Consider the following 23,050-nt stretch of genomic DNA (forward strand, 5'->3'; position numbering starts at 1 on the left):
CTTCCTCCCAACTTCGTGCTAAATCACTACATTCCTTACCAGTCTCCTTCTGGGTCCTCCTTATCTGACTTGGCACAGCCAAGACTCAGTCTTGACCCTCCTCTCTTCTGTAACTCCATGCATTCTCATCCTGGTTCATGGCTTCAAAACTATCGATTTGCTGCTGATTCCCCAGTTATTATCTCCAGCCCAGACTTCTCCCCTGAACTCCAGACTCTTACATCCAACTGCTTGCTAAACATTTGCTAAACTTTTCTTGTTGAAAATCAAATACATGAATCCTCACGACCTCAGACCCCAAACCTGCCTCTTTTGCATTCTTCCTGATCTCAATAAGTGAGACTTAAAAAAAAAAAAAAAAGATCTATTTATTTATTTATTTTGAGAGAGAGAAAGAGTACAAGTGGGAGGGGCAGAGGGAGAAGGAGAGAGAATCTCCAGTAGACTCCACACTCAGTGCAGAGCCTGCTGTGGGGCTCAATCTCGTGACCCTGAGATCACGACCTGAGCAGAAAGCAAGAGTCAGACGCTTTACTGACTGAGCCACCCAGGTGCCCCGTGATACTTCTATTCTTGCAGTCATTCAGGTCAAAATTCTTGGACTACTGTGTGACTTCTTTCTTTTCCTCAAACCATATCCAATCCTTGACCAAATTCTATTGGGTGTTTCTTTGAAATATCTCCATAAGAAAAACACCTCTCGTGCCCTCCACCACTCCCATGGTGGCCAAATCCACAGTCATCTCTCACGTGGATAACCGCAGTGGCCTCCTAACTGGTCTGTCTGCCTCTGCCCCGCCCTCCACCCACCCACCTTCATCCTCTCCCACCCCAGTTAGAATCAGACACTAGAATCACGGCACACGCCTACTCAAAATCTGTAGGGATTCTCTTCTCGTTCAGAGTCCAAGCCAAAATCCCTACTGTGGTTTGCAAGGCACAGCCTAGTCTGCCTCATCTCTTAGAGTCCGCTACCTTTATGGCCTCATTCCTTCCACTCTGGCCCACCCTCCCTCTACTCCAGCCACACTGGCCACTTTACCGTTCCACGAGTGCACCAGGCATGTTCCCACCCTGGTCTTGCAGTTCTCTCTGCCTGAAATGTCCCCACGTATCACCACTGTTCACTCCCTTCTTTAAAGTCTACACTGAGATGTCACTTCATTGTCATGGCCTTCCCAGATCACAGCGGCTCCCACCCATCATTCTCCAGACCTAAGGACACTGTATCCTGCTTTACGCCACCACCTTATACGTTATCTAGTTAGGGTCTCTCCCTTTCAACAAATGTAAGTTCTTTGAGAGCAGGACTTTGCTTTACTCCTTACTGTATTCCCAGCATCTGAAGCAGATCTAGGTACATAGTAGATACTCAAAAAAGTTTTGTTTAATTGGGCACCTGCCTGGCTCAGTCAGAAGAGCATGTGACTCTTGATCTCAGGGTCGTGAGTTTGAGGCCCATGTTGGGTGTAGAGATTACTTAAATAAACAAATAAAAACTTTAGAAAAAAAAGTTTTGTTTAATGAATGGTTGTGATGCAGGCAGGCTGAGACCAAGAATCCAGAAGGGGTCCCACAGGACCAGCCAAGAGGGTCCTTGGCTATGTGCAGGATAGAAATCACATGTGGGTCGGGAAGGAGTGAGAGCAGAGTTTATTAAGGATAGGGAGAGAGTGCAGATACAGATAGAGCATCTGGGAGACTCAGAAAGGAAAAGGAAAGAGAGACTTTTTTTGGTTCGGGGTCTGGAGTTTTTATTGAGGATTGTGGTCTAGTGTACGTGTCTGCTCAGGCACCCGAGAACTGGTCAGAACAAGGACAAGGGTCCAGGTGTCCTCTATAAGTCCCATGTTGCTTGGAGCCCGGGGGTCTTGCCATTGAGATATATAGAGCTAGTGGTCTACAATACAGTTTGTCTGGTCGTTCTCACCCAGTCCTTTCTGAGATGTTATCTATCGTGCTGAAGACTGAAGAAATCATTAACTCCTTGCCCCCAGCGAGAGGACATGTATTATTTGTACATGAGGCACATGTAAGGTGGGGGTGCAGGTCCTAGCAAGAATAGAAGTGGGAAAAGAAGAAAAAGCAGATTTTTATGGAGTCCCTTCAGCTCCCCCATCTCAGCTGAACCACACAGGAGGACAGACAATTTCAAATATCTAGTAAGATGAGTGGGCTATTCCATTTCTCACCTGAGATACCAGAAAGCATACACAAAGATGGCCATTGCAGCACTTGTGCGACAGTGAAACATGAAATACATCAAATGTCCATCAATTGGGGAATAGATAAGTCATGGATATTCATACAGTGGAATCCTATGAGACCTTGAAATCAAAGTACTAGATCTACATGTATGAACATAAATGATTCTCAAAAATATAAGGTTGGGTAAACAAAGGTATAGGATGTTATTTATACAATTTTAAAACATTGAAAAAAGACTTCTATTTAGTATCTATGTGATGTGGGAAACAAAAGTAGAAGAAAAATTATTAAATTTCCTTACTATCTACAGCCCATTGACAAGTCCTTGAAACAGGCAGAGTGACATTTCTCTAGGGACTCAACTGCCTCAATGTTAATACTTTGCTAAGAGCAAAAGGCAGTTTTACCCAACCCCTGAGGATCCTGTGAGTCCACTTTAACATATAAAAATTCCTTTGGAAATTTCCTTTATCTCTACCCCACAAGATGCATGTTGGCAATCATCCCCCAAGCATATGACCCGCCGATATACATCTGAAGGGTCTCGTGATTCAGGTTTTTATTAGACAGTAATAAATGACCCTTTCCCAACAACAGGTAACCCCTGCAAAGTCCTGGAAACCGTGCTTCCAAAATTCCTTAGAACCGGAACCCCCTCCCAACGTTAAAGTATATAATGGGCCGCTTCTCATGACCCCAGTGCAACTCTTTCTGCCCACGGGCCCTGTGCCTGTTCTTTAATAAAACTACCTTTTTGCACCAAAGACGTCTCCAGAATTCTTTCTTGGACGTCGGCTTCAAACCCTAACATCTTTCCTACATCATATGGATAAAGGTATGTGCAGTAAAGTATGGAAAGATGGGTGGGCAGGATACACAGCAACCTCAGGACAGGGGTCACCTTCAGGGAAGGCGGAGCTGCGAGGGAAAGGATTTCCGACGTATCTTTAACATTTTTTTTTCTTTTAAAAGAAAGTTCTAAAATAAATGTGACACAAAGTTGTTCAATCTACCTATTGTCATAATTTTCTCTACTTTTTTCCTTACACAAATAAGTACTTGAAATATTATTCTCTGATTTTCTATATGATTTAAAGACTCTGGAATTTTTTAAATGAATAAAGAATTTTTAAGTTGCAAAAAGTAACAGTTTTTGAAGTAAAACCTGATGGGCTTGGAAGCAGCCGCAGTTAAGTAAAAGGGCATAATTTGCAGTCAGCCCCGAAACTTGTTGCTAGAGTTGCTTGCTTGATAGTCTTCTATTGGAAAGGTGTGGTTTGGGTCAAAGGAGAAAAGGAAACCAGCCCTTAAAAGGGAACGTCTGATTGAGCTCTGGCCATTCGGCGCAGCAGGGAGGGCAGGTGCGGCAGGCGCAGAAGTTCCATTCAGGGTGCCTGTGTCCATGCTACGCCCAAACACACCTGTCGTACCTTCTTTAACAAAATTTGCTAACGCTCAGAATTGCAGAACTCGGAAAGAATCACTGTTTTTAAAATTGTATTTTCCCTAATATATATAAACACACACACACACACACACACAGATGTATTTACAAGAAAATATTTGCACTCTACATACGCTTTTTGTAAACTTCCTCCGGTATCGACTTAGAATTTGGCGATGGCCTGCCTTCTTTGCCTGTCAACAGATCAAATGGATAGTTAATAATTTTTAATGGCTACAGCATACGCGACTGTTTGAGGCTGCTATAATTTACTTAACCAATCCTTTATTGTGGGTCGGATTATGTCCGGGTTTTTGCGGGCATAAACAACAATAAATACCCTTGTACATACATATTCGCACATTTGACTGTTTACTTAAGACAAATTTGCGGATGAGGAATTCCTGGGCCAAAGCTAATGCTTTTGGATTTTGATTCACATTTCCAAACTGACCTTCTAGAAAGCGTTTTTGTTTAGCTGATCGGTTTTAAATCAGATTGCACTCCCTCGGGCAAGGTAAGGAAAAGCTCTTGAACGCACAATCCGGGCATCGTAAACTCTTGCTGAACTTGAGCGACGCCTTTCAGGGGAACTGCCCGCGGGGTTTTCCGGGCACCCTTAAAGGCAGGAAACGGGTGCGGGGAGCCCCGAGGCCTGCCCCAGGTCGGGGTGGCGCCCTCCGGCTCTCCCCGCGGGCACAGAGCGGGAAAAGCCAAGTTTCCCAGGGAGGATCCCCGCCCCGCCGCTCGGGCTCCAGCGCCGGCCGCACGCGGGGCGGGGCTCCCCCCGGGCCGGCGGCGGGGCGGGGCAGCTCGGCCGGCCTCCCGCGTGTCCCCCTCCCGGCCCGCCCTCCGGCCGCGTCCCCGCCGGCCTTGCCGACGTGGCGGGGCGGGACCCGCCGGGCGCTCCCGCGCGCACTCGGCCGCCGGAGCGGTAAGAGCCCCGGGCACCCTCTCCCCATCCCCTTCCCCTGGGCGGGCGGCGGAGTGCGGGGACAGCCGCAGCGGGGTGGTGGGGAGACCCTGCTGTCGCTCCTTGTCCTGGCCTCCGAATTCTGCCCGCTGCGTTAGTGGGAAGCCATCCGCAGGGACTTGGCACCGGGCGCGGGACCCGGGAGGACCGGACCTTGGGGCGAAGGTCCGGGGAGGCGCCGGCGGCGCGGCCGAGGGCCCTGCGTGGGTGCGGGCGTGTGAGTGTGTGTGTGTGAGTGTGTGTCGCTCCGGGTCCACGCTCATGCACACACCCACACGCCCGCACTCGGGGTCTGCCCCCTCGGCCGGCGTGAACCTCCGCGGAGCCTGCCTTGTGCTCTCCAAGTATCCGGTCCCGGCACCAAGCAAGGCTGAGAAAGTTCTCCCCGTGTCCCAGGTCCGAGTCAGAGGCAGGCTACAGGGCCCCCGCCGCCGGGGGCACAGAGGGAGTGGGTCCCCATAAGGCGAAGGCCTCTATCCCGGGGTTTGCCTGCCGTTGGCCTCAGAAAACCGGAGCTCTGGCCTTGACCTCCCACCCAACTTCATCATCTCTCCTCTTGCAGCCCAGCTTGCTCTTCCACCTCAGCCAACACCCTAAGCTAGTACCACCTGGCTTCACAGCCCCGGCCGAGCCTACCCCCAGCTCCCCAGGCCCCACCCCTCACCCACTGTCTCCTTTTCTGCCCTGGAATCTGGTGAGTGTTTCCAGCCATGTCAGATCAGGCGCCTGAACTTCTCTGCCCTTTCCTGGAGCAGAAAGACATCTCTGTCCGTGCTGAGGGCTGTATATCTGTACCCTCTTAATCCCATCAGTTCCCATCCTGAACGTTAGGGGTAGGAGCAGGTGGCTTCTAAAATCGATGTCTCTTGAACCCCAACCCGAGGTAACCGAGGAGACAGCCTCTCTCCTCAGAGGCCTCTTTCTGTCCTCTTTTCCTCCTAATGCCCTTTCCAACCTCACCCATATTCACCCCCTGCTCCCTCCTTCCTTTCCTCTGTCAGAGCCTGAGCTCGGGAAAGACTTTGATAACTCCTTACATTGTAAGCTTTAAGCAAAGGAATGAAACTTCCAGGGTGGTATTTGAAACACAAGGGAGCCAGTGCAGAAGGAATTTGAGGGTGACAGGGAGCCTTCTAGAATACCAAGGATTCAGCCCATATAAGTAGCCATTTATTTGTAAGTCTGGCTTATGTCAAATATTCTTTCTTTTGGACCAATATCAAACAATATGTTTCAGTTCTGTAAACATCTGAGGGTCAGAACCCAAGCTAAGTGCTTGTTGGTAACAGTCCTGGAGGAGGAGGAAATGACACAGACAGGTACTCCTTATAAATGCTGTAGAAGTCCGTGCAAAGTATCACGCAGACACACACCAGCATCTTCCACAGACAGAGCAATTAATTCTTGGGAAAGGAGTGGGGGAAATTAAGGAAAATTGTAGAGTAAAAAGCGACACTAGACATGGAGAAAGGAATAGGAGTGTGCCAGGCAGTTGAAGGCAGGGCGGCCCAGGCAGAGGAAGCCGATAGGCAAACGCGAGGTGGGAGTGGTTGCAAGCTGTGGGCACTAATGCAAAGTCTGCAGAGGCGAGAGCGTAAGGTGTCAAGAGTTCCAAGAGGCGGATAAAGAGATCGGAGCTGGACCATGAGGGACCACAGATGTCATGCAAAGGTGTTTAAGCTAATGGTTTTTATTTATTTTTTAAGATTTTATTTATTTGCCAGAGAGCACAAGCTGGGGGAGTGGCAGGCAGAGGGAGCAGCAGGCTCCCAGTTGAGCAAGGAGCCCGATGCGGGACTCGATCCTAGGACTCCAGGATCATGACCAGAGCTGAAGGCAGACACTTAACCGACTAAGCCACCCAGGTGTCCCAAACCTAGTTGTTTTTAAACAGGGAAGCAAATAGGTCCCATCTGTGTTTCAGAAAAATACATAGGAGACCGGTGGAGGCTAGATGGGAGGAAGCAGGTTGGGGCTTCATAGGCAGGAGCTCTTAGGAGCTGATTAGCCTCTCATCCAGAGTGTTTGTTCCTGTGCCTCACTGTCCAGCCCTTTTTAAAATTGGGAGCAGTGATTTTACCTAGGGTGTCGTGTTACCAAATTCATATTTTGCCAAATGAGGCCATTTAAAAAATATCCGTCCGCTGCACTATTTCATAAAATGAAAGATTTTAATACCAAGAAAAGCATGGAGGCTAAACCTGCAAGATGAAGTCAGTCCTTTAATAAATTTAGGTTAATGAAAAACTTGAGATCTTGTCCTGATTTTCCTATATCATCATGGACTGGTCCCAGCCCTGCAGTCTTTGGGGTTTGGGAACCAAGTATCCAGATCATTTTGTCCAGTCTTACTCTGCAGAGGCGGAAGTGAGGAAGCCCAACAGGAGTGAGTTGTGCACCCACAAGGAGATGGTGGGACCAGAGCATGCCCTCTCCACCTCACAGTACCGCCCCCCCCCCCCGCCCCCAGCCATCTGCCCTGCCAGTCCTCTGTACTGCCTCCTGGCCGGGCCACGTTCATCCCGGTTTTCTAGAGTTCACCCCTGATGCGGGCCGTTGGCACAGACTCTTATCCCATCATGCCAGAGTATTCCTATCAAAGCCACTGTCAAGGTTCTCCTTCGCACGAGGTCAGTCTAATTCCGGCACGTCTTTCCCTTATTTGGTGTGCCGTTTTATATCCTCACTTAACCATTGCATGTTAGCTTGAAGTGGTTTCCTGGACCTTCATTGACCAGGGATAACATGAAAACAGATCAGTCATTTTCTGAAGGATAGTAGCCATGTCTTCCGTTTGAAACTTATTTTTGGAGCCCATGACGTTGCTGCTCCCAGCATAATTCTGGGAGCATTTTAGGTGATGAATGAATTTACTCATGAAAAACTAACTTATTCCCAGCCCACAAAGGCTCCTTTATATGCTACTCTTCCTCTCCTTGGAGTTTTCTAAAGAAGCCTCCTTGTTTCTGTGGGTTGAGTTTCGCTAGCATCAAAGCCACAAGACAGGCTGCGGTGATGCGTGTTTCCAACCCTACCTCGGGAGAGATTTATGTCTGACTGCTTCTGGGACACCCAGGCCGAGATGGGGACTGTCCCAGGAAACAGCATGTGTCACAGCTGTCGTCCGGGTGGACTCCAAAAGTCACTGTGCCCAAACAGCCGTGTGTCTAGGACAACAGTTTCTAACGGTCTCAGATACAGGGGCACAGTCTTGAAACTGATTTCATCCCTCCTGTCACAACCCCCAGAGGAAAGGAAGGCCTACCAGAACAAACAAAGAAGATTTGGGGGTTTGGTTTTGGTTTAGAGAAAATGGAGACCTGTAACAGGTAAAAGTAAATAGAGATTAAAGATACAGTTAAAGTAGGACTGAATATTCTGGTGAGCACTTTTATTATCAAACTGATGTACAAATACGGTCTCTGAAATGTATAAGTAGTCTGTAAATATTTTTAACAGTATGGGCTCAACACCTTACAGCCGATTTGGGGTATTTCTGAAGGGATGGCTCCCTCTTGCCGGCTGAATGCAGAGCAGTTGCAGGGAAAAGAGGTTTGTGTCACAGCCAAATTTTCTACAGTTAAGGCAAACGGATCTGAGGCAATTTGACCCTCAGCTGGTTCTTAGAAGCTTGATGAAGTCCGTGCTCTCCACCCTTCAGGGCCTCTGGCAAGGACTGCTCTAGAGGCAGGACTCAGCTAGCCCAGTCAGGCTTTGGGGTGCTCCCGCAATCAGAGCATAACTAGAAAATCTCTATCTCAAGGAGCGCTAAGCTGCTGTACTCAGTATCATCTTACGCCCTGGGAGTAGAAGGTCAGATCGCACCTGTACACGACTGCTCGCCAATCCACATATCGTAAGCATTTCCCATTTCACCGGTGAGAAATGGTTTCTAATATCCCTTGTGCTAATTAGCACTGACTAAAGAGGGTGTTAGTGAAACCCTCTCTAGAGGGGGACACCCAGTTACAGATTTTGAATGCTAACTGAATAGGGCACCTCAGATGTGAACCATCCACCCCTCGGCTGCAAATTTCACCTACGCTGCGCGTGTGTCACACAATAGATGCTGGAGTATTTCCGAGCACATTATGAAGGGCATGGCGACACATCTGGGGCAAAGCATAATCAGAAAGTGTCCAAAATGCTTTTTATTTGCCTGTGAATGTTTATTATAACCAGGTTTATTCTCACGTCCCTGCTTGTGGAAAAGTGAAATAGTTTGGAGTGCCTTAGAGTCTTGACAAAGAAATGAAACTAGCAGACAGTGCCTATGACCAGCTACTGATGAATACGATGAATACGAAGTGGGAACGGAGTGATGCCGGAGCATCATTTATTCACGGACCCATTCTCCTTACGCCCCTAGGACCCAGGCGAGGCTAGGATGAAAAAGAAAAATGTTCAGGTCATGGCAACCAAGCAATGTTCTAGACCGTGGGTCAGCAAACATTTTTGTCAAGGGCCAAACTACCTTTTCTGTACAGTGGCCTTGTTTCCTTCTTTACGGTTTCAACTAGGCATTGGCCGTACTCATTGACAGTCCATTTCCCACCTTAAATGTCCTCAACTTTTATGCCAGCTAAAGGGAAGTATGCATTTTTTTGCCTTTCCCACCTGTAGACTTGATTACAGGAGTGATATTACTGAATTCGAGGATTTTTGTATAGAAGGACATATTCTAACTTAGTTCATTGGGAGGTGAAGGAAGAAGGAAAGACAATGTGGATCATTTGGAACCATTTGCTGTAAGGTAGGTCTTGGGTAGTAAACGGGCTAAAGGCATTTTCTGCTTGCTTTCATTTCAAATTACATTTTTAAAAAATTTAACTCCAATATAGTTAACATACAGTGTTATATTAGTTTCAGGTGTACAATATAGTGATTCAGCAATTGTAGACATCACTTTGTGATGATCACAGGTGTCCTCGGTAATCCCCATCTCCTGTTTCCCCCATCCCCCACCTCCTCCCCTCTGGTGACCATCCGTTTGTTCTCTATAGTCAAGAATCTGTTTCTTGGTTTCTCTCTCTCTCTCTCTCTCTCTTTTTTTTGTTTTGTTTTCTAAATTCTACAAATGAGTGAAATCATATGGTATTGTCTTTATCTGACTGACTTATTTTGCTTAGCATGATACTCTAACCCCATCCATGTTGTTGCAAATGACAAGATTTCAGGATTTCCTTCTTTTTTCTGGCTAAGATAGGTAGATCGATCAAATCGATCTTACATCTTCGTTTTCCATTCATCTACTGAGGGACACTTGGGCTGCCTCCATAGTTTAGCTGTTGTAAATAATGCTGCTAGAAACATAGCGGTACAACTACAATCCAGTCATCATACTACTGGGTATTGACAAGAAATACAAAAACACTAATCCAAATTACATTTTAATTTTAAGTCTCCAAAAATATCAATAGAACAACACACATGCTCACTGAGCTTCCCACTATGATCAAGAAGCCGTGTTGAGTGCTATATCAAATACGAAAATAAGATAAGGAAGACCCTTGTCTTCACAGTATTTATAGTGCACTATAATAGGAAAACCCTCAACACCTCTAACCAAGGTGAGACAGACACAAAGCACTCTGGCAGGTCAGAGGAAGAAAAATAATACCCAGTTGGGGAGAACAAACAATGGAGGCAGTGGTTATTTTAACTGGGTCTTAAATGTGTGAAAAACAGCATATTGAACCAACAGCCGTGTGAATGTCAGGCATTGTGTAGATACGACATTGTCTCGTTTTGGAAGGGATCAGTGGGAGTAAGGCTGGTGGGGTCAGAGTGCAGACGTGCTTGGATGCCAGCTAAAGCTGGTGGCCTCATCTCAGTAGGTGGGAAGGCCCTGAGGATGTAGGAACAGGATGGGGAGGGCTGAACCCAGTGTTGAAATCATCAACGTGAACCATGTGAGAACCTGAGCTAGAGGGGTGGCCGTGAGGAGAGAGGTAAAAGATAAGACATGAATTCTGAATCAAGAGCTTCTCGGATTTGGGCAATCGGCGAATGTGAGAGGAGAGGCTGGTGGCACTGCAGATACAGTTCTGATATGGTTCATTTTCAAAGTTAGATGTGGGTTCAAATCTCAAATCTGCTTACTGAAAGTGTGACTTCTCAGCCTCAGTTGTCTCATCTGTAAAATGGAGATTGTAATATCTAACTCACAGGACAGAATACATGTAAGGAGACTGCACTTAATAGGCACTCAGTAAGTGATAACTATTGATGTTATATATTCCTGAGAGAGTGAAGGTTTAGTTAATGACAGCCCTGAGGTTTTAAGCCTGGGTTATTGGGGAAATCTAGGTACCATTAAAAGAAACACAAAAGTCAAGAGGAAGAACGAGTATTCACAGTAAGACAACAGGTTTCCATTTGGATGGGAACAGATGTCCAGTTGGCCATTGGAACTACTTACCCAGAAGTAGAATATTTTTTAATATCAGTGTTATTAACATGTAACCCTATAGATTATATGTATTATGTATACTCTTAATATATTGAGATACAATTCACATACGACAGAATTCACTCTTTGAAAGTGCACAGTTTAGTGGTCTTCGGAATATTCACACAGTTGTACAGCCATTACCACTAATTTTAGAACACTTTCATCACATACCAAAGAAATCCGTACCCATTAGCAGTCCCTACTCATTCCCCTTCCTTTCAGTTTCTGGAAACCACTAATTCATGTTCCATCTCAATGGAACGAGGTAGATATATTTGAAACTCACAACATGAGAGTGGTGTGTGAAACCCTGAGAAAGGAATGTGATCACCAAGGGAGACAGGGTAGCACAAGCAAAGGCAATAGTCAGATAACCTTGGGGACGGCTCTGTGAGGGACCAGAGTACATGTGTGTGTGATTCTAAGCCTGTACTCCATGTAGCCAGTATGTTAAGTGGCTTCTTACATACCGTGGCTTTAGCGGCAACTTGAGGTTTGACCAATTGGTAAATCTCAGGTCAACAAAAATACCCGCTGATTTGACTGAGACTTGCCTTCTGGTATGGTGCGAACACTGTGTTTTCATGCTAGCCTAAGAAAAGTATCGTCTCGAACTAGCCTTGTAGATCTGTGCCATCCAGTAAGGTAGGAGCTGGCTACGCGTGCCTATGTAAAATGCAAACATAAATCATTTAAAATTTAATAAAATTTAAAATGTAGTTGCTGGAGCGCCTGGGTGGCTCAGTTGGTGAAGCACCTGACCCCTTGATCTCAGCTCAGGTCTTGATCTCAGGGTCGTAGTTCAAGCCCCACACTGGTCTCCATACTGGGTGTAGAGCCTACTTTTAAAAAGTTGGGGGGGGGGAGGAGCACCTGGGTGGCTCAGTCAGTTAAGCATCTGACTCTTGATTTTGGCTCAGGTCATGGTATCGAGCCCCACATCAGGCTCCACGCTCAGCAGGGAGTCTGTTTGAGGTTCTCTCCCTCTCCCTTTCCCCTTATCCCCACTCTCTGTCTCAAATAAATAAATCTTAAAAAAAAAAAAAAAGTAGTTGCTCAGCTGCACCAGCCACACCTCGCACGCTCAGTAGGCACACGTGGCTGTTAACTACGGCACTGGACGGTACGGACTTAGAGCATTTTCATCATCACAAAAACTCCTGTTGAGTGGTGCTGTCCTACATGAAACAAAACTTGCAAGCTTCGTAAAGAGTTTCGGCTTTGTAGATAATTTCACAGTGGTGACATTCCGCATTTGACTTAATACCGCACTTCTTTCCCTTCCAGCTCCTCCTGTGTATCCCTGTGTAAACTGTTGTCCAAACAGAGCCCAGGCCTTCACCAGCCGGTGTCCAACAAAGCACACTTACATGTACATGTGTCTCTTTCTCAATGTGAATCTCTGATGACATTGCAAAGCTAAATGTCAAGTCGTTTTTGATAAGCTCTCAGGTATTTTCTATGCTTATTCTTATTATTGCTACAATTATAATTAATAAAGTGATGTTAAATAATTTCACAGATACAAATACTCCTAGTTCCCATATACATATCCCCACATACCAAGTAAGAGATCCATGGAAGTTTAGAGCTAGTGCTGTAGGGCTGTATTAGTTTCCTATGGCTGCTGTCACAAATTACAAGAAACTTAGTGGCTTTACAACACAGATTTACTCTTCTTACAGTTCTGGAGGTCAGACGTGCAAAACCAGTTTCACTGAGCTAAAGTCAAGGTGTTGGTAGGTCTGGTTCCTTCTGGCATCTCTGAGGGGAGCATGGTGTCCTTGACTTTTGCAACTTCTAGTAGCCACCCATATTCCCTGGCTCGTGGCCCCTCCTTCATCTTCATCACCCCAAGATCTGCTCTCATCACCTTCTCTCTGTCATCAAATCTCCTGCCTTTCCCTAAGGGCACTTATGATTTCATTTAGGACCCACCCAGATAACCCAGGATAATCTCCCCATCCCAAGACCCTTAAATCAACCGTATATGCAAAATCCCTTTTTGCCATGCAAGGTAACATTCACAGATTCCAAGGATTAGGCTATGGATATCTTTGGGGGCCATATTTCAGCCTACCTCAAGGGTACATAAAGTTCCTTACTGGTAGATGAAGGTTTTCCCCTACCAGATGTAATTATTGGGGCTTTGGAATTAAAGTTTAACAATGCAGATTAAAGCAGAAAGTGTTTGTAATCGTGTTGACAGATAGTAAAATGTCTGACGATGCCGGTGACACCTCAGCCACTGGAGACAAAGCAGAAATTGCCAAGATGCCCGAGACTGAGTTTTCACCCAAAGACACAGACACACACTGTGAATCAGCTATGATTTCACATGAGCCGACAGCAGCTGACGCCAGGGGAGACGGGCACGAAAATGCCACCGTCCAGGGTGCAGAGACCACTGACACTGGGCACCATGAGCAGCCCCAACGCACCAGTGCCACGGAGCCCCCCCTCAATGGAGAAGTGACTGAGGACGCCCTTGTGGAATGCATTGACTCCGTCAGCCTCGAGGCAGAGCTTGGATCTGAAATATCCCTGAAAGAACAGCCTAACCCGGTAGGTGTGGCTCCTTCGATTCAGTTCAACCTACGTTCTTATTGATTCGTGCCGTGGGCACAGATCGGGGTATTTGCTATGCTTACGGGGATCGGGGGGCATTCAGAATATACTGTGACATCACCTCTGTCTTCAAAAGGCTGTTGTGCAGTGAGAAAAGGTATATATGAGAATAATTGGTCATTCTAATATTTGCGTTTGGATAATTGTGGTAATAATAGTAATAGCCACCGATGACCGGCTATGTCCTATATGCCAGGCACCCCACTAGCCACTTTATAGGTTGTGTAATTCACCCCATCCCACAGTTCGTTGAGGTTCTCAGCTGGATATTAGGAACCATAATCTGTAGACGAGGCAATCCGGCTCAGAGATAGCAAGCAACCTAGTGAGATATTAAGCTACTTGGTAATAAATGGAAGATATTGAGATATTGAACATAATGAGTCCAAGTTATTAATGAGCCTGATTCCACTGTAAACAAATCAGTGTTTCTTTAATATCACTTAAATTTTAACACAGAGTTATAAATCCATGTGGGAATCTTAAACCTTCAGATCACTATTTTATCATCACACCACCTTCCAGAGGACCAGAGGCAGAGCATGTTTCTGGCCCCTTCCCTTGGGTGCCTGCACCTGTCTTTCTGGGGGATAAGATAGACCAGTGTCTCCCAATGGGTACCTTGTACAACAGTATGACCGCCGAGCTGGGTTTTCTTGACATCTTCACCTTCAGTCACGTGGGGGCTGGTGGGAGTGGAGAGGCGTTCGGCGTGAAAGGAAGCGGGCCGCTCCCTTCCAGTCCTGCCTTCCAGAGTGATGGTACGAGATGGGGAATTGGGGTTTCCCCTCAGTCAGGCCCCAGCCCTGCTCCTCGGAAGTGGCCCACCGTGGGTTACCTCCCTGAAGGACTCTACTGCATGCGATGGAGGGAGGAAACAAAACAGGGAACCAGGGGGCCTGGCTTTCCCCCTCATACCTAATATTAACACTGTTAATTTGGGCAAGACACCTAATTTCTCCATGCCTCAGTTTTTCCCTCTATAAGATGAAGAATTTTGCCCATGAATAGCACTAGGTATTCTTCTGACTAATGTTTTGTGATTCTTTTATTCAAAATTAGGCTCCTTGTGCCTCAGTTTCCTCAAGGGGTTTGAGTTTTAGAACCGTTCTGAGGGGAGGTGGACTTCCTCAGAGAGGAGAGTGTTTCCCATGACCAGAGATATTTAAACAAAAGCAAACAGTGGTTTTGCAGGGATGTCAGGGAGGGGATCTGAGAACCAGCTGAGAGTTTGAATGAGATATGGTAAACATACAGGCCCAGTTTCGAAGTCTGTGAGTTCTAAAAGCTCACAGACTCTTCAAAGCCATCCATGGACCCCCTAAGGGATGAAGCACTCCTAGACCGGAGATTCTCAACTGTAGCCAAACATTTCAACCACCGGGAAAGCTTTAGACAACGCTGATGCTGTAGTAGTCGGTTCTCCAGAGAAACAGAGCCAACAGGATATATATTGAAAAATCCTATAGCTATATATACCTGTATACCTGACTCTGGAACCTGTTTTTCCCGCACGCTTTCTATTGTGGGAAGCATTGATTCTCAATTCTTATCATAAGTGCTACGGTTAATAAATATCTGTACATTAAGAAACCCATATCTTGGCCACGGCATTGTGACCTGAGATGACCTAAAGAACTACACAAGTTCCACTAATTCAAAATATATACGCTCCTGATGGATAGATTATCACTCCAATTGCAGACTTCTAATAAGGAACACGAGATTGCTAATAAAGGTAGCACCACAAAAAGTCCATATGGTCCTACATATCTGCCTTCTTAATTTTTTGAGCAAACTGAAATAGTCCTGCTTTTGAAAAGGTCTTTATAAACCTCCTTCATGCTACAGGGTTAGAGCCAATTAGCGGACAGATACTGCCCTCCTCTCCCTGCATGACCTTGATAGTTTCCAAGGACTTGGAAAAGAGTATTTCTTCATCATGAAGCATCCCAAAACTATCTGGATGGAAGTGCAAATATTGGCCATGGTGTTGGTACGGTGGCTGTGGGTGTATGTGTGTGGCATTGCGCCGGGAGCTCCCATGAAACCAAGTTGTGGGGGGAATGCCCGTCAGTATGTTTGTTCTAAGGAGGCAGAAAGCCAATACGGCTGGTGGAAGGGCCTCTCAGGAAGAAGAGAGCTCTTCCAGGTCGTATTTAAACCCTTCTAAGTAGGTGCAAATTTAGTCTCTTTTTAAAGATTACCCAGAGAAGGGGGTTCTACTATTTCTCTTGGTAATTTATCCTTTTACGTCTATACAAGAAGCCGACACCGCACCTTGTCTTCAATCATTGTTCATTTGCTCTAGTTTTTTGCCTTGTTGGATATTTATGAGAAATCCTTTTGCAATGATGAAAACAACTATTTTTCTCTTGATCTAGAAGAGAATTAATTCTAAAGAAAACTTTGAATCAAAAGTCCATTTACAAGTTGACTTTATGGATCTTGAGCACAGGGCCCCTGAGGAATGGCAGGTCCAACAGGAAAACAGCCAAGCTCAAAAGCCTACTTGATCCCAGGCATATCTGAGCCTAAAAGAATCTCAGTATCCCTTTAAACAAGCTTCTGTGGGGAAATGCCTGCTTTGTCAAAACAAAAACAAAACAAAACAAAACAAAACCAAAAAAACAAAAGCAGCAACAACAAAAACAAAAGGAGCTGGCAGAACAGCCTTTGAGAAGGGATAACCCATCATCTTCTAGGACACACTAGATTCTGTGATAATGCGCTTAAATGTGCATATAGTTTTTCTTTAAGTGGCTTGTATCTGCATAGTCACTTTGGGTCTGTGTCCCCTCAAAATCCACCCAGTGGCTGTAACCTGGCGGGTAGGGTGGTATGACTAGGAAGGGGAAGAGGCCAGTGGTTCTGCCAGCTGCTCGGCGGGCACTTCTGCTTTGAAGGATCACACCACTCACAGTTTATGCACTCAGAAGCTATCTCTGTCCCTGGTGCTCCTTCAGCTTCTTGTCCATTATGATGTACAGACTAGAAGCCATTGAGTTGAGACGTCCTGCAGGATCTACTCTACAACATCCATGGAGAAGGCCCCCAAACTCATTTGAACATTGGAGCTTAGACTCTTGAAGGCCTCTGCCAGCCCCATGATACCACACGTTATGCCCAGGAATCTGAGTGGTGCAACTGGCTTCAGGATGCCTACGGTCTAGTTGGAGAAGGGAGTGTTGTATACAAGTAATGATAGCATATCGTATAGTACTAGACAGGGCAGACGCACTTAAATCAATCTTCAGGAGTCAGGGACATCTTCAGCCTCAATTTAGAGATGTTTGTCTGGAGTGCTAGTCAGGAGTGACATTTATTTCCAGAGATTTTCTGGGAACTTAATTATAGACTGGCCTATCAGCCCCTACAAGATCCAGTCTAAATCAAATTTCCCTAAGTTCTTAACACCAAGAAATGTTACCCAGAGTGGAAAAAAAATCATCTCTACTGTTCAACACCAATATATAAGGTCAATTATAAAAGTAAAGAATTCCAATGTTATCACTAAAGGTACTCACAGAGGAAAATAGAGACTACCACTGGTTAGTTCTCTCCCTAGAAAAGGAAAAACAGAATGTATAAGAGCCATAAAATTGCTGCCAAGGGAGACAAAGAAGAGTGAACATAGACCAAGACACACAGATGGCAGGTTCTTGCCTCTTAAATGAGTAAGTCGAGTTCGCTTCTGTTCTTTTTGAGTATTTCCCCCTTTAAGCCTCTTCCCCATGATGGCACTCAGTGTTTGACTTTGGTGGATGCTGGTGCAGTTTGGCCATCTAGGGCACTACTTCCTAAATCTGGTGGTGTATTGGAATAACCTCGGGTTATTGTTAAAAATTCAGATTCCTAGGATCTACACTGAGATTCTTATTCAAAAGATCACGGTGGGAGCTAAGACTGTATTTTTAATAAATTCCCCTAGGTGATACTTTTGTAGTCAGTCTTATGGACCAGTGTTTGGGAACTACTAATACCAGGACACAGAAAGAGCTAGTTGGGGCATCGGGTGAGATTGAGAAGATGGCGAGTTCAGTATTGAACATGCCATGGGACATCCAAAGGAGGGCATTTTGTGGGCAGTTGGTTATAATAGCATGGAGCCCAGGAGAGAGATTTGGAAGCCATTAATACTTGGATGTTATTTAAGGAATGGGACTGGGTGAGATTGCCCCCAGTGTTATATGTAAATAAAGAAGCACAGAGGCCAAGGCCTTGGCCCTGGAAGGTTCCTGTCCCTAAGCCAGTTTGGCTCTTGGATTCTTTTTGATAGGCTGTGGTAGCCAGAAGTTGAGATGGTGAGGGTTACCTCTTTTCTTCACAATCTTTTCATCACATTCTATAAGGGAAATCAAATCACAAATCACATTGTACCACACTGACATTTTAAAATTGAACATTAATTAACCGGAAAACTAAAAACAGTTCACGAGAACTGTTTCTCATGTAGGCTTGAGAATGTCCCGTTGTTCTGTCCTTTTGGGTGCTTCGACCACCACCGTGAATGAGTTTCACTCAAGACAAATGCCTAGAATTCTAGAGGCAGATTTTCTTCCTTTAGAGCTGTAATCAAAAAACTAGAATTCCCCAGAGTTCAGAGCTGGATAGAACCCCATTTAGCACAAGGCAAAAAACCTTTTTATGCCCTGTTCATAAAAAGATAGAAAGAGGCTCTAAAATAAATTTACCCATCTGTAACTCTTGAATACCTTTAATCTCACTGTGTAGACCCCCTTTCAGGTATTCAGAATGCTAGTTAATAGTTCACTATGTCTACTAGTTAAAACCCACTTTTGCAATTCAGTATGCTAGCTAGCAAAGCATCAGGTGTTAATAAAGTGACAGATAATAGAAATGCTCATGATACATGCCTCTGGAGGATGGCTTTCCTGATTAGGATGCCAGCTGACCACCCTGAACTATGCATATTTTATTGGAATGCTGGAAACTCTTGAATTGTAGCTTAATTAAGCACCCCTCATAATATCACAATATGCATTTAGAAACTTCCTAAAGTAAACTGAAATCATCAAAATAAAAGATGGGCCAAGAAAGTAAGAGTCAGAAGATAGGGCATGGAAGCCATGAGAAGAGAGTAGTTTAAGAATGGAGAAGTGGTTAAGCTGCAGATGCTAGTGAAAGGTCACGAAATAAAGTGACTAAAGGAAGCCACTGTGACATTGACGAGAATGGTTCCATGCAGTCGTGGTAGCCTTGGGAGAGTCCTGTGGCAGGTAGAGGAATGAAGGGGGCAGGTGCGGATGGTGGGCACGTCTTGTAAGAGGTGAAGAAGCGGGAAGTAGAGCAGACACCAGATAGATTTGAAAGAAACATTTTGTCATTTTGATTTTCATTTGTTCGTTTTAAGGTGGAGGAATCGTGTCCATGATTGAATGTGGGAAATAGCAGGTGGAGAAAGGTTGAAAAGCCAGGAGAGGAAGGAAGACCAACCTACCCACGTCCAGTGGGGTTCAGGTGGAAGTGATCATTGTAACTAAGAAGATGACATCATTTCCGTAATGCTAGAAGGGAAGGAGGTAATCGTGAGTGGGGGTGCAGTTAAGTTAGATTTGTGTTTCGATGGGTTTTTGGTGTAGGCCAGTGTGTGCTTGTGCATAAAAAGGACTACTCATGGGGTGCCTGCGTGGCTCAGTTGAGTGTCCGACTCTTGATTTCAGCTCAAGTTATGATCTTAGGGTCCTGGGATCGAGCCCTACGTTGGCCTCCGCACTCAGTGGGGAGTCTGCTGGAGATTCTCTCCCTCTCTCCCTTTCCCTCTGCCCCTCCCCCACCTCTCTCTCTCTCTCAAATAAATTTTTTTTAAAAAATAAAAAGGACTACTCAGACTTTTAATTTTGTTTAAACAATTAGTGTTCAATATATTAAGGTTATAAATTCAAAAATGCGACTCTTCTAGGCTTTATAGTCATCTCACAAATCTTACTCTATTTGGAAGTCTAGCAAAATTGAACAGGCACTTTCAAGGGACTTTTGATGAATGGTTGGTCCTTTTTACCAACTTGAGAATGTTCAAATACTTTAAAACTGTGTCTATATGAATGTAATATATTCAGTTTTCTTTTTTAAGCACCTCATTTATCTACTCAAAACCTTGCTGAGTGCATAGGAAGTATTATAAACCTATTAAATTAAATTATAGATATGGACCTAAAGATTTATTAGATATTATAATACCATGCATAAACTTAGGAAGATTTCAACTTAAAATCAGAAGTCTGATCATTTGGGGCACCTTGGTGGCTCAGTCGGTTAAGCGTCTGCCTTTGGCTCAGACCATGAGGCTGGGGTCCAGGATCCTGGGATCAAGTCCTGCATCGGGCTCCCTGCTGTGTTTGGGGGCTGCTTCTCCCTTTCCCTCTGCCTGCCGCTCCCCTGGCTTATGTTCTCTCTCTCTCTCTCTGTCAAATAAATAAATAAAATCTTAAAAAAAAAAAAAGTCTAATCATTCAATTATTCACTTTAAATTGTTTCTTTTTAAGTTTCACTCTAATTTATTAAACAATAGTGCAGAAAAGAACAAATATGCATAAAAATATTAATAGCATGGGGTACCTGGGTGGCACAGCGGTTGAGCGTCTGCCTTCGGCTCAGGGCGTGATCCCGGCGTTATGGGATCGAGCCCTACATCAGGCTCCTCCGCTATGAGCCTGCTTCTTCCTCTCCCACCGCCCCCCCTGCTTGTGTTCCCTCTCTCGCTGGCTGTCTCTATCTCTGTCGAAAAAATAAATAAAATCTTAAAAAAAATAATAGCATGATGTTGATGCTTTAAACCTTTCTATATTTAATTTTAAATATTCACCAAGGAAGAAAATTACTTGGAAATAACCAAGGCCATTTTCAAGCAAATATTTTGACAGCAGTGCAGGCATCCAGAGCAATTTCCATCTCCCCGAACGTCACACTGAGTCCCTTTTTAGAGCAGCTATGTCAAGAGTAGCAAAACTTAAAAAGGATTTGGTCTCGCAGATGCGAGCTGTGGACAGTACCTGATTCTTGATCTACTCAAGGACATAGGACAACCAGGTTGATCTTTGATCTTCTACGACAGGTACCTATGTTTCCATCTAAATGTTAAAGGCCTTCATGGGGCGCCTGGGTGCATCAGTCAATTAAGCATCTGCCTTCGGCTCAGGTCATGATCCTGGGGTCTTGGGATCGAGCCCCTCATTGGACTCCCTGCTCAGCGGGGAGCCTGCTTCTCCCTCTGCCTAGGCTCCCCCTGCTTGTGTTCTCTCTGCCAAACAAATAAATAAAATCTTTAAAAAATAATAATAAAAATAAATGTTAAAGGCCTTAAAATTTAATGGAATTCTAACATTTGTATATTTTTTCTATCTAATGATACATGTAAATTTTATAGCCTAAAATAATGTATTTTCCATTTAATGATAAAGATCTTTGAATGGGACACCAGATGTGTACATATCTTTTCTATTTAAAGAACTTTGAACTTGATGGAATCCTGCATTCTTCATGTTCTTAGGACCACACAGATGTTCAGATGATCTTCAGTTGAGTTTTGGATAGCCCTCTTGATCCAGTCAAGTCTGATTTGCTCTTATGAGATGAGGACATTCTTCTGAGAGTTTATGAGGAGGGGCAGGAAGTTAAGAGAGTTCCCATCTGGTGGCCTCTGTTTTCTCTGCAAATTCGTATGTGAAGCTGTCTATTCAAGAAGGCAGGGGTTCCATGGGATGAGGATGAGAAAAAACATTTTAAAATAGCCATATTTGATAATGAAAGATCTGAGTAGATCCATGCGGCCTACTTTATAGACTCATAAGTGTGTAACATTAAAGCCATTTAAAGCGGAGGCAATACTCAAGAGGAGAATTCATGTTGAACAGTTAGTTTATATGGTTTTTATATTAAATGTGCACATTTAGTCATTTGAGTATTTGCCATTGATAACAAATATTCTTTGTAGCTGATCACGAGGTCACAGCTCAATGTCAAAGGAGCTTTATTAATAAAGCAATTGAAGTAGTCATTTATATTGCAAAAAGTTCTAGACTCATTTAACATTTATTTTCATTTGCTAGTCAATTACCAGCTGTCAGAGCATATTAAGTATTATAAATTTGAGTCGGAAGCTGTCACCCCTAAGTGTATTAACTCTGCCTAATCACATAGGTAGTGATTTGTCCTGTGAAAGAATGATATTAATCACCAACTTACCTGTGTCTTCATGATGGTATAAAATTGCCACTGGCTTCCATTGCAGAGGTGAAGTAAATCAGTGTAGACACCAAAAGTGAAAGCAGACAGTCATGAATCATGAGTATTTCCATTCATGTTAACAAGCTCTTCATTGTTCCCAGACAGAAATAAATGTCAGCCAACTTTCAAAGCTTTTTGCTTCTTAGTGTGAAAAATATAGTTGTTTATTATTATTATTGTTATTCTTATTAATTATTACTAGTTAACATGGGTGGAGTATTATGTGCCCGGCACTATGCTCAAAGCTTTATATGAATTATTTCTTTTAACATTCACAATAACCCTGTGAGGTTATTGGTTCTTATACTGACCGTTCTTATACTACCATACCTCATTTTGTAGTGAGTAAATGATGGCTCCAAAGACTTGAATAACTTGCCCAAAATGGCAGAGCCTGGAGTCCATCCCAAGCACTTTAATTCCATAACCTTTTCTCTTGACCAATATTCTACACTGTTGGATGGCGTTCGATATTTACTAGGTGAATCAGTTAAGAATGCATTTGGGTACAAATAACTAAAATCCAACAGAGAGTATCTGACCAAATAGCAACTTATTTTTTCCCCACTTAACAGAAAGAATGAAGGCAGTCAACTACTCACATTGGTGTAGTAGCTCAACAGTACCAGGACCAGCGACTCTGATTCCCCGGCCTTTCCACCGTGGCCGCAAAAATGGCTGCTTCAGTTTCAAGCATCGTATTCACACTCAGGGCAGACAAAGAGGATGGTGGGAAGCATTGGCACCTGCCCTAAGTGTGTAGTTTATCATGAAAGCAAAAGCCTTCCCATTTGTGTCTCATTGATCCAAACCGTTTGACATGACCACCCCCATCTGCGAAGGTAGACGGCAGCAGGGAGAAGGGAAGGGGGCTGACCGATGCACCAGCCTTGGGTCAAAAGTCATAGAAGCTACAAACTCTGTAGGAATATTTCACTGAACTACTACTTCTTCTTCTTCTTCTTCTTCTTCTTCTTCTTCTTCTTCTTTCTTCTTTCTTCTTTCTTCTTTCTTCTTCTTTTTGGAAGAAAGAGCTGTGATTCTCCAGCACTTAATGTATTACTCCTAATGTATTCTTGCCTCATTTTCTAGAATG

General features: G+C 44.5%; 2 protein-coding genes across 15 annotated transcripts in view; one reads left to right on the top strand and one right to left on the bottom strand.

Annotated features, from left to right (window-relative positions):
* Positions 1-4,429, bottom strand: part of TLR6 (toll like receptor 6) — a 28,810-nt gene extending 24,381 nt beyond the window's left edge. Inside the window, exons 1-2 of the mRNA XM_044387666.3 lie at positions 4,107-4,429; positions 3,787-3,846 (exon numbers count right to left, since the gene is read on the bottom strand). The gene's annotated coding sequence lies outside the window, so the exon portion shown is untranslated. The remainder of the gene's footprint in view (positions 1-3,786; positions 3,847-4,106) is intronic.
* Positions 4,430-4,505: 76 nt separating this feature from the next.
* The window catches only part of FAM114A1 (family with sequence similarity 114 member A1), a 91,983-nt gene continuing 73,438 nt past the window's right edge, over positions 4,506-23,050 (top strand). For 6 of the 14 annotated variants that reach the window (XR_008958507.1, XR_006410578.3, XR_008958508.1 and 3 more), the window contains exons 1-3: positions 4,531-4,586; positions 12,367-12,531; positions 13,289-13,644. Coding sequence is in view for 6 of the 14 variants with exons in the window: in XM_057309924.1 (XP_057165907.1) it covers positions 13,297-13,644 (348 nt within the window). In the remaining 8 variants the exon portion in view is untranslated. Of the gene's footprint in view, positions 4,587-4,906; positions 9,379-12,366; positions 12,532-13,288; positions 13,645-23,050 lie in introns of those variants that run through there. The other 8 variants (XR_007187783.2, XR_007187785.2, XM_026508734.4 and 5 more) reach the window with 5 other exon arrangements.

Source organism: Ursus arctos, unplaced genomic scaffold, assembly GCF_023065955.2.
Source record: "Ursus arctos isolate Adak ecotype North America unplaced genomic scaffold, UrsArc2.0 scaffold_9, whole genome shotgun sequence".
In the NCBI taxonomy this organism is placed as follows: Eukaryota; Metazoa; Chordata; class Mammalia; order Carnivora; family Ursidae; genus Ursus; species Ursus arctos.